We start from the raw sequence: 12,471 nt of genomic DNA on the forward strand, positions 1-12,471 counted from the left end.
TTGTATAGAAAATTATAAAATATGATTTAATTTTAACACATAAGTTACTACAACAAATGATTAACTTTCACATTTTGCAGGCCTATAAACCAAACCTAAAAATAGATTAAATAACATAATAAAAACAAAATTTAATACAGAAGACATAACTGTATTTTTACATTAACTATAACCTATATTACATTAACTGTGGACATTCAAGCACAGACACAAACAAATACGTACAGTATAGGCTATTTTTACTTCTAGTCATACTGAAATTGAAGTATTAAGTTACATAGACGCAAAATGTCACGTTTTGCCCTTTATAAAAAGTCACTGACTACTCACAAGAGATCTTATCCTGTGAAAAAATTCAACGTTACACGAGCTTAAATGTGTTTTTAAGAGAAGAGCATTTTAAATAGAAACAAAAACATTTATAGTATGATACCCTATAAACAAAATTGTGAATTATTAGGCCTACCCATTAGTATGCAAAAAGAATTATTGTACTGTACTGGATATATACAATTATAAAGTACTACTAGGTCTAATGCTAGAATCAATGTTATCACATAAGATAGAAACAAAGCAATAAAATTTTAATTAAACATGTTGTTCGTTATAATTAGTAGTACCACTCATATAACCCAGAAGCACAGAGATTGTAGTATGAAGTCATTGTTGCGTATGGTTACAAGATCAGGGAAAATAAAATGTGTAGTTGAATTGGGAAACACATCACATGTTCAGAAACGTGAGGACATAGAAAGAGGTGAAAATAAGTAGCCTATAAAATATGTTATTAACGAAGTGGTTTTCCTTCTCAAATAAAAATATAAATCCCATTCTCCCAATGCAAACAAGATTCTGAAACATCATAAGTCGGTTGCAACTTTCTGCACCCCTTCATCTCTATTGATGGATCCACGATATACTGTATATGTGGAAAGACTCATTTTCCTGTACGGAACATTCCCCACAACAGACTGATGTACCATAATTTTTACGTATTTCAAAACTAAATCCAGACTATAGTAATTATAATATATGTTTGGAAAATCAATATAACCTAAATAGCCTACAAATCTAATGTGGGCCTACTACGTCATATAGGCCTACATTTAGCCAAGGGCCTACATATAAAAATACTATGTGTATGTATGATCAGTTTGTATGAAGGCCTATCTGACTATTTTGTGTGTGTGTGTATATTAACAGTGTTGCCATATGTCTGCTAGATTGCCTGACCTTGAATAAACTTGTCCAGTTTGCCTGTATACATGTGTGGGGAGCAGAACTTGTTGCTGAAATGAACACCCATTGGAGCAAAATACAATTCTTTTGCAACAAGAAGGATTAAGAAAGGCTCACTGCAACATTTATGTTAATACGAAATAATGAAAATATCACATTTATGCAGTTATTCCTACGCACCAATTCCAATCCAATTACTGATTCACATGTGAAATGTGTATAAAAATAAACCGTTCTTAATTTTCATAATATTGCCAATTTTATATTAGCATATTATGTCTGATGTAAATTCTGAATTTATAAAAACAGGTATACCGTAATTAGTTAAACTTTGGAGATGTAAAGAATGAATTACAATAGCATGCAATAGAAGATGTTAACCTTCAAAACATTCGGAAAGAAAAACTGACGTACAATTTATATTTGGAATTACTTAAATATTTCAATATTTAGAGGAATCTAGCTATAAAATAATTAATCGGGCAACCCGATTTATTTTTCATTTAACTGTAAATTATTATTTTCCTTAAAAAAAAATATATGCTTTAGGTTTTACTTGTTACTTTTACACTAAGTCTGATTTATTCTTATAATAATAAATGGCTACATATTATATCGAAATTCAGAATTTTTTTAATTGCACGTCGTTTTTTTTTTTACTGTGCGCTGTTTTGGTTATATTCTATACGAAATAAAGACAATTCCACACAAGAATGAATGGAAATAAGTTCCTTTATGTGAGGTAGGCCTATTATGAAAAAAATATAACTTCTAAGAATTTATATCTCTAATCCTTGGACCAACACTAGACAGATACACATTGTAGGCTTCCCTACCCTATCCCTGGTTATATGGTGAGCATGGAATAAGGATACCGTGGAAACACTAGACAGCATCAAGAATCAAACATCAAGTCTCATTAGAGTTGCCAATTTTGTTTAAGAAAATACGGGAGATTACGAAATCGACAAAATTTCACATAGAAAACTGGCAAATAGCTAATTCAGTTGTCACAAAAAAGGGCAAATTTATTGTACACTTCAACAGCTAGGCTTAAATTAAGAGTATTTTGAGATAGACTTTGTCTCACGTAATAGTTTAAGTCAATATTGCAGTTTGCAGCTCTGATTTCATTAGATGTGTTATACTCCCGTTTCGAACATTGTCCAATTATTGTTCATGAAATACAACATTATCTTTGTATGAGCATTACTACTTGGTATGCATAGAAAAAAACTATCCAGTTTTGCATATCCAGTTTTTCCAAAATTATAATATTAATACTGTTTGATTTTAAACAAGTGAGCAATAAAACCCATTTCCAGCAAGCATTACCTTCCGAAAAGACTGCACATTTTGAACAAAATTCATCATATAAACAGTCATAATTCACGGCAAAATTAAATGTTTAGAATAATGATTTTTACATAAAAATAAGGGAGAAAACTGCTCGAAGAGAAGAAAAATACAGGAGCCGGGAGACTGTTAAAAATTAAGGGCAAATATGGGAGATCCTGGCAAATACGGGAGGGTTGGCAACCCTAAGTCTCATGGACAAAAGATAAAGATTTTCCATAATCTTTGTTGGAAATCGAACCACGGACAGCTTGAGTGGGAGGCGCATATGCTAAGCACTAAGCAAAAGTGCAAACAAATTATTCTCCTTAAAAATAAGTATGTACGGTATTGTAACTTATTACAGAATTTAAGAAATAGACAATAGAATAAAATGTACACGTGGAAAGCAATAAAGTAAACTGAATTTTAAAATAGCTGACGGTTGATTTTCATTGTTGTAATACTCGTTGAAGAGCACTACCACTGTTAGAGACTTAAAAGAAAAACAAGTTAATTATTAATTATATTTTACAATTTGTCATTAAAGCAGGCCTACAGCAATCTGAAATGAAACTTTATGCAATACGATTTATGTGCTATTGTAAATAATTATGCTTTATTATGATTTTTAAAATTATAATATATTCGAGTCATATAACTGCCACGATCAAAGTCGTGTACCAACCAATATTGTGTAAAACTTTATTCCATTAAGCTCTTAGCCTAAGTATTTTATGGTTACCCTAATAATTAATTAATAATTAGTTAATTAACACATGAAAGCATATATATATACACTTTATATTCCGAACCTAATAATTAATTATTTGCAAATTAATTAAATCATACTCCATCGGCAAGTCTATCATGCTATCAAAAAGGAGTACGTTATATGGCAGTAAACATTTTTAATAGCCTTCCTATGGATATAAAAATGAAACTCAAAACATAAGATTATTTAGAGCCAAATTAAAGAAGTACCTAATTTCTCACGCCTTCTATTCTGTAGGTGAATTCATGACATTCAACAACACTTCATGAAATTGATACTAAAATTTGTGTTGTACTAGTAGGCTATATTGTAAACCTCTTCGGTATATATTTCAACTAGACTGTAACTATAAATTAAGACTTTTTAGCAGTAGCCTATAGAGAAGGCCTACTGACTTTAGTTCTGCCAGATTAAATAAATAAATTATTATTATTAATTATTATTAGTATTAAGTTTTTTGACTTGTTCCAAATTCTAGCTGTGAAGCAATGTATGAATACCATGGAACGTTAATAAATACAATACAATAAAAAACTAATAATAGTGGTTGTGGTAGTGGTGGTTGTTATCTATTTCTAAAGAGTTCTTCAATGTGACCAATTAACAAATTTAATGCAGACCAAAATAATGTCAAGATTTTTCGTAATTTCTTTCCCATATAATAAATAAACTTTTGCAAACAGTTAAATTTTCTCTCCCTTTTTTGTGTGATTTCCTTAAAAAACATATGATAAATGGAAACATAGAAATATTAATGTATTACAAAGCATTTATTGACACCATTTGTCAATGTTGATATTAGCCTAAATGCGAAATAGAAATATATAGCCTACATGAAAATTACAATAACCTGTAATCAATTCTTGTTAAATAAATAATACATGCAGTAACATTCTGTTGATCTTACCCATACTTAGTTCCACCACTGTCCGATTTAGCTGCTTTACAAGAGCCTGCAGATACTTTTATTTTATTATTTGCCTGTTCCTGTTGTGCATTTACATCCACTGAAGATTCCTGCTCTTCGTCACCTGGCTCCTTACACGTACTTCCAATGCTATTAATACTTTCATCTATTGCATCTTCTGCCAGAAATGATGAAGGTTCTTCGCCACTTTCTGCACTTTCTACAACACTTCTGTCTACACCATTTACACTGTCCAAGTCTGATTTCGCAGTCTGTGAAGCAGGTACATTTTCATCAGCTTCCTTTTCTTCAGAATCAGCATGAGTTTCACTTTCTTTAACTTCACTGTCACTCTTTTCTTTTTCCATAACGATATTTTGTATAGAACACAAGGAAACCTATTGAAGCCAATAATTTTACTTTAAAGAAAATTGTGTCTGTAACTTTCATTCGGTCAGAGTATAATATCCAGTTTGTAGCCCTCTCTTCCCAGGTTACAAACTAAAACAAAAGGAAACAAAAATATCAATTAGTTAATGTAAAAGTTTTAAATTATCTCTCCTTTTCTAATTAAATGCATAAACACCTAATGTGTTTATTAACAAGATTCATCAAGAATAAAGAATTTTACAGATGATAACAGATACGGTATGTATTTATGGTACAAATGGATGAGCAGTGAGAAATGATAAGACATGACTTAAAATTCTATCAAACTACCCAAGTTCCAGTAGCATGCACGATTAAAAGACGTGGGTTAGTATTGTAAATCATTATACCAAAGGTTAGGATCCCACTATCCATCAGGGATACCTGTATGCATAAGACTACAACTTATGAAACAATACAGTACCTCCATAAAATTCAGATAAAACTTGGACAAATTACATGCTAAGAATTAACAAAATAATCCCAAAATAATTCCAGTGCTACCAATATAAGGAAGAAGAGTCGAGTAAATGAAGGCGAAGACCAAACAGATGTTATGTACTCTATTTTATGTAAAATCATGCATACGATTTTAATATTTTACAATGGCTTAGTCAATGAGTAAGTGCTAGGTATATGTCCTTATGATGCACACTGTAGACAAAAACCTCAACAATTATATTAATATACAGTATATAAACTTCATAGTTAGCTTCAGCAAGAGATATAATAGGCCTATTAGTATCTTTCTGAACCAAATGTTAGACTGAGCAAATCAAAAAATGTTTTAGCTCAGTTACAGTTGCTACATTCAATAAATTGCCACAACAAGCACATGTTACACATTTTAATGGATTTAAAACCATCCTGCAACCTTGGAAAATAGAAAACCCCTTTTTATATTAAGAAGTTTTTCGACTCTTCTCTAACTTAAACCTAAGTATTATTTACTAGTGTATATTGTTAATTTTATTTCGGTTTCCATTTTATATTGAATTGTATTTGTTCTATCTTCACATTGCTCTTGATGCTTATAGCATTAAATTTAATAATAATAAACGAAAGACTCTTATGTCAAATGCTCTGTTGCTAATTATAGGCAAAACAGTACAGTTAAAATTATATTTTTTTAAGTCTCTTCATACAATCATTTATTGTATTTAATGCCATGAGCATCAAGAGTAATGCTGTAGACAGTTATAAACTATAACAACAAAGATAAGTACAAAGCAAATATAGAACAAATATATTCAAAATAAAATAGAAATCAAAACAGCATTAGCAATATACACTACTGAAAAATACTTAGACATACAGAAGTGTCGAAAAATTTCTTAATATCATACAAGAGGTTTTCTATGAGCCAACATTGCAAGATGGTTTTAAATCTGTTAAAATATACAACATGTAACTGTTGTGACAATTTACTGAACATAATTATTGTAACTGAACTAAAATAATTACCGTATTTGATTTGCACAGTCTAGCAACTGATCCAGAAAGATAATAATTATACCTCGTGCTGTAACTGTAAAGTTCATCTATTACTGTAATAATTATAATGAGTGAAATTTTTCTTAGCACCTGATAAACAGTTTAATATGTATACATTTACAAAAGTTAACATTTTTTCTCTGATGAATAAGAGTCTATAATGTACATCATAATGAGAGTCTGTTAATATTCATATAGCCTTCTTCTTCTTCTTTTTTTAATGAGAACTTTTGATATAGCACTGCCACAGTTCCTTGTACTGTGGTACTGCTATTCCCTCATATTCGAATACCGTAACACATTATACTATTGAAAAATGCATAATGAGTTTTTAGGATATGTTTGGGATATAAGATGTTTCTCCCCTATAACCTAAACAACTGTCAGAACAGTAACAATAGTAAACTACACCAGAAGTATGGACGCAACAGGTGTACATAGCAGCAACTGTAACAGAAGTTGCTTATTTAAAATCACAGCCAGGATTTTAAAGACACATCATCTTTTACTTACAACTCGACAATAAGAAAATGTTTCTATATCAATATAAAACATTAAAAGCTAAAATTTCAGAACATAGCAGAGTTAATATTCATACTCAATAAGGGAATAATAACAAATGAGCTATGTCAAAACCACCTCTTTAAACTGCGCACACAGATCTCCATAACAAAAATAAATAAATAAATAAAAATAATAAAAAAAGTGCCCATACTAACTATAAGGATACGAAAACTTACTTGAAATGCCGCATATTTGGAGTACCTACTTGAGTTACCAGTCTCCATAAATCACTACACTGTCACATAACATGCGAGATAAAGATCGTGTAATTAATGTGCTGTGCCAGGTAAGTGAACATTATAAACTCAACGATGGAAGCTACTCAATTTTTCCATGATTTTTTATTAAGAGAAATTTCTACCTTGGAAACAACCTGTGCATGTTTTCTTTTACTTTTTTTAACCACTAATACCCCTGACATTCTTACTGTTGTATTAACATTTTCAAAGTGAATAAGAATTTTGGCTTCAAATTTTGAGGGGGGGGGGGGGAAGCAATTGCTTGGGAATTGTTTTACATGTGCATCTGACATTGTAAAATCACGTTTTTGTGCTCAAAATATAGAGAAAGGCCTATGTTAAATCTTTGAACACAATTATTTGTTTAAATCACATACTTCGCCCTCCCCCTTAAAAACTTCATTCATTATCATTTAAATATTCGAGGTAAAAAATACATAGCAATAAAAAAAGCATATATCTGCTTTACTAACCGATGGAACAAAATAATTATTGTTGTTGTTAACCCATAACCTACAGGTATTAATAAATATGTTCGCCAAACTTTATGCTTCTAGAGTCCAGACTAAGTTGCTGAAAAATAAAATGTTTCTTAGTTCTGAAAAATCTGAAAATTAAGATTTGCGGGTAAACAAAGTTTAAAGTTTAGTTACGATACTGATAACCTCATCAAAAACACACAGAATGTTATATTTTGATGCCTGGCCTTACTAAAATCCTCCTGCTGCTTTAGGACTAATTGTCTAATTTTGGCAAGCTTCACTTGTCTTTGGTAGTGCTGAAATCTCTAGGCAGTACGGAGTTCTTGTCCCGAGGAACATCAGTTTTTATTTCTTGATACCAGGAGAAACACCAGCTTGCTCAAGAGTTCTTGTTATAGCCTGACCATATCCAAGGCTAAATCCACTAACTGCTGCAAGGGGCAAAGTTATTGTGCTCTTTAATAAAAATTTTACAGTTTTTCGAAGTATTCAACATGAACATGTATATACTTTTCCATCTGCTGGAACCTCTTATAAAATATCTCAATCCAGGCTTCTTCAGGAAGGTCGTTCATGCCTCTAGATAAACCCCAACTGTCTCTTCATATGATGGAAACTGGCGTCTACTAAGTCTTTCCTTTCTTTTTGGAAAAAGGGCCAGGTCTGGAGAATAGGGGGAACTGGGTAATAATCAGAGCTTTTGTTGGGCCAGTTTACAGTTTTCAGCTGCTGTGTGAGCAGGTACATTGTCAAGGTGAAGCTGCAGCTGACTCAGCCTTGACCTTGAATGCCTCTCTTTCCATGCTGCGATGACTCGGTGTAGACCAGGCTAGGCATCAAGAGCAAATTCTACTCTCTCATGGAGAGTCATATGACTTCTCTTCAATCCCTTTCTTCCCCACCAAACACTGCGCAGTGTTGATGCCGTGACAGATGAATATTAAGCATCTCCATTTAGAGTTTGGATTCACTCCTGGTGCCCAGCCCTGGTGTAGACAGTGGCTCACATACAATTCAGCAGTTACTGTTCTCACTGCATCCAGTCACGGTTGTTAAATAGCTTCATCACCTCTTTCTTGGTGGCTCATCATTTTGAAAGCACCACACTATCGGCTGCAGTTTCATTTCGAGATCATAATGATAGATCTACCTCTGACTGAGGTTCTGGATGATATGTACATCTATTATCAGGCAGTACATCTCACTTGGCGGTAGCCTATGTGTAGAGGAAGGAAAATTGTTTGTATATATCTGAGGTTCTGATTAGTGTAATATGTTATAAATAATCTGTGATGTATGCAATGGAGGTGGAAAGAAACTGGCCACTCTACCACATTAACTTCTGGCTTATTTGTCTCATGAGTGATGCCTTATTGATGTCATTTATGAGGTTCAAACCTGTCTTCGGACAGTTGGCTAAAAGAAGAAGAAAGAATGGTAGATCCACGACTTGTCACCAGTGACGATATTGTAAGTGGCCTGCTTTCTCCATTCTCAAATTCTTCAATCATAAAATTACATCATTCTACACGAGCTGCCATTTGCTTTTCTGTCAGAGAATGGGGCACCCAGCGATCACAACACTTCATTACTTGCAAATAATCCTTCAACTGTCGATTCCTGGGGTCCTCTGAATCTCCACATAAGCTGTATGTGGGTCTTCTGCTATCACCTTCTGTACAACTTCAATATTTCTGGGAGTCAATGAAGTGTGTGGCCAGCCTGCATGAGGTTCATCTTCAAGCGACCACTGACCTCTTCTAAACTTCCAAAATCAATTCCCAATGGTAGCATGAGAGGTTGCAATGATCAAAAGCACGTACTTAAGACTTGCGACACTGACCCACAGTTAAGTCCTTTTTTGAAGTCATAACAAATCATTACACGAAAATAACGCCATGAGAGCTTCATCACACTTGCCTGTAAGTGTACCACTGACCTGGTTTCTGGCTCGCATCCCCATGAAACCAGTTTATCCCTCTAGTCCACCAGGTTTATAGCTTCAAAAAATCCCTCTTTCAAGTAAACGTTGTTTTATGTTTGACAGATTTACGGTTTAGCTGCTGCTATAAATGATCAATTTTCCTCTTGGTCACAAATTTTTCATTGGGCCACTTATTCTGCTGTTCACCCTTAGACATAGTTTTGTTGTAAAAGCAGCAAGTTTCAGAACCAATATGGCATTTTGAATGAAAGATTAGAGATCTTATGACAATTTTATTTCGGAAATGGTATAACAAAAATGTATGTAAAAAAATTAAGTGCTCAGGCTGCAGTGTAAGCTTTCGGGTCTCTCCTCCGTAAAAATAAAAATAAAAAAAAAAATATATATCACTTTCTCTAAGAATTTTGAGTTTGGTTAAGATTGGTGATGGTGAAATTGTGAGCTTGATAATTTAACATGAAATGAATGAACCAATAAAATTAAAGGAGAAAGGGAAGGTAAAAGAAACGAGAACAAAATTAAAGAGAAGGTGAAGGAGAAAGGAAGGGGAGGAGAGCTTGTGTGTGTGTGTGTGTGTGTGTGCAATATTATATAAACCCCTCAATCCAGTATTTAAAAGTCCCAATGCTAAGTGCTGAAGCGGTATTTAAATCCCCTAGTAGAATTAAATTTACATGATGTCACTCTTTTATTTCTGTTTTTGAAACGGTTAAACATAATACAACGATACAGCAGTGAAAAACAGACTCTCTGCAATATACTCGAAAAAAAAAAACATTGACACGTGTACAGCAAACCGGCCTGAGGAGTTAATTAAAATATTCAGCAGCAGCATCGTCATCGTTATCATCATAATCATCGTTATTGTTATACCGAACTTATACAATAGCACCCATAACTTATATGAACAGAAAGTGTATGTGGTTGGCAAAACTTAAAGAGCTTAATTCTTGGATTTCTAGGAATAGGCTATTTAAGTAGATGGTTATTTTACTTATGCTTATACAAGAATACAGTTTTTATACACCAGCATTTCATTTTATTATTTTTTTTAATTGAATTATTTTACAATGCTGTATCAACATCTCAGGTTATTTAGTGTCTGAATGAAATGAAGGTGAAATAAGTCCGGGGTCCAATACCGAAGGTTACTCAGCATTTGCTCATATTGGGTTGAGGGAAAACCAAAGTAACTTTCCCTGATCAGGATTCGAACCCGGGCACCTGGTTTCACAATCAGATGTGCTAGCCGTTACTCTACAGGTGTGGACAGCATTTTATTATAAGGAGTCTTTATAGTCAGTCAGAATCGTGCACGATATGCCACATTACTGCAGGAAGGCTGTAAAATATTACCATGCCAACTAAAACATTAACTTCAGCCATAAAATAAAATTAATATTCAACGATTTTCCGTGTAATAATATTTGCTGTGATAGCAAATTCATTCTTCATAGACAATTATTTCAAACTATATCATTACATATTTGATATGTTATTTCTTTATTAATAATTTTATTGTTTTATAATGCTTTCGTACAAAAAATTGCACATGAAATACGTTTGCAATGCTATACAGTTACTGCATTCGTCAAAAATGGGATTATAATAGAGTCTAACATTATAAACTAGTTTTATAATATAGTATTATGATCATATTGTGACAATAATGGAGCTATGATGAAATGAGAATATAAGATTTTATTAACTTCAGGGATTAAAGATTATTATCAAATCCCATAAAATTAACAGGAGTACTCAGCATTTTTCCCTCGAAATTATTCAAATCAACTTTACAGGGAGTTATACCTGAAAGCTTGATTTGCATAATACACGTCACTGTTCATTAACAGAAAACCACAATTTAAGTCACACAGAGTTAGTGTGCACTCGATGTTGGTTGCTTGACGGTTGTCTGCTCACTTTGAGATCTGTGGATATAGAAGGAAAAATTGGATCAGTGTCTGGTAGAGTTCCCGGTTAGCTCAGTTGGTAGAGCGTTGGTACATTTAACCAAAGGTCCCGGGTTCGATGCCCAGCCCCGGAACAATTTTTCCCTCGAAATTATTCAACAGCATTATTATTTGCAGGTGCAGGTAACTATGAAAAAATGTGGCATGATGATTTCTCCCCAGAAAAATAAAATAGCGAGTTTAAAGAAACATAACCCAAAAAAATTTGCAAATTAAACAAAAATAATAGAAAAATTTAATATAATATACTCAATGAGTAAACAGTAGAGAAAACGCAATGTGTCATTTTGGCTCTTTGCCAAGCTGCTCGCATCTCCTAGCCACACAGGGAGCATGCTATCTGTGATACTCAGTTCATTACTGGTAATTTAACACACCACACACACTATGCAAAATATTACTATATATAAGGCGTTAAAACTTGAGTGGAGTGAATAAAAATTAAGTAGATACTAGTAGTATTAAGTAAAATTACTAGTAATAATTCCTGTTAGATCCCACTTACAAGTACTAGGTTTTCCTTAATTTTATGTGAATAATCTTTTACTAATGCTTATAAGTCAATATTGGATAACTCCAGTACCAATAACTACTTCCTATTCAATTGTGCAAACTATGTTATGTAGTGAACCATGATTTTACAACAATCATCATCATTAATTAAAGTCGGTTATTATATAAACAATCGACAGTATGTATGTATCCAATGTCTATCCACTTCACTTACTTGATTCGGGTTCCACATATTGTGGATAGATGGCACACCACTTCAGTGGGCCACAATGTGCATGATCTGTATCTGTGGAGAGTTATGTAGTGTACTGGTGTAAATGTTTGTGTAAGTGTAGTATAGGGAATGGGTGAGGATGATGATGACAGTGAGAAAGGGAGAAGAGGAAACCCGGTCCAGCACGTAGCCTACTCTTGTCGAATAGCACCAAGGGGGCCACCAGGCTTAATGTCCCCGCTCAATGGACAAATCACTATCAACAGTGACATATGCCTTCTCTTCATATGCACTGCGGAGAGATTTTAGGATTTAATCCAGGCATATTAGTGCACAATCTAGTGATTAGAAGTTGTGCACCA

At 33.2% G+C, this 12,471-nt stretch overlaps 1 protein-coding gene across 4 annotated transcripts in view; it reads right to left on the minus strand.

Moving 5' to 3' along the window:
• Nucleotides 1-12,471, minus strand: part of Zmynd8 (Zinc finger MYND-type containing 8) — a 160,546-nt gene that overhangs the window by 138,431 nt on the left and 9,644 nt on the right. For all 4 annotated transcript variants that reach the window (XM_069845882.1, XM_069845879.1, XM_069845880.1 and 1 more), the window contains one exon: nucleotides 4,257-4,757. In XM_069845882.1, coding sequence (XP_069701983.1) covers nucleotides 4,257-4,624 — 368 coding nt within the window. In that variant the 5' untranslated portion in view covers nucleotides 4,625-4,757. The remainder of the gene's footprint in view (nucleotides 1-4,256; nucleotides 4,758-12,471) is intronic.

Source organism: Periplaneta americana, chromosome 14 (genome assembly GCF_040183065.1).
Source record: "Periplaneta americana isolate PAMFEO1 chromosome 14, P.americana_PAMFEO1_priV1, whole genome shotgun sequence".
NCBI classification, from domain to species: Eukaryota; Metazoa; Arthropoda; class Insecta; order Blattodea; family Blattidae; genus Periplaneta; species Periplaneta americana.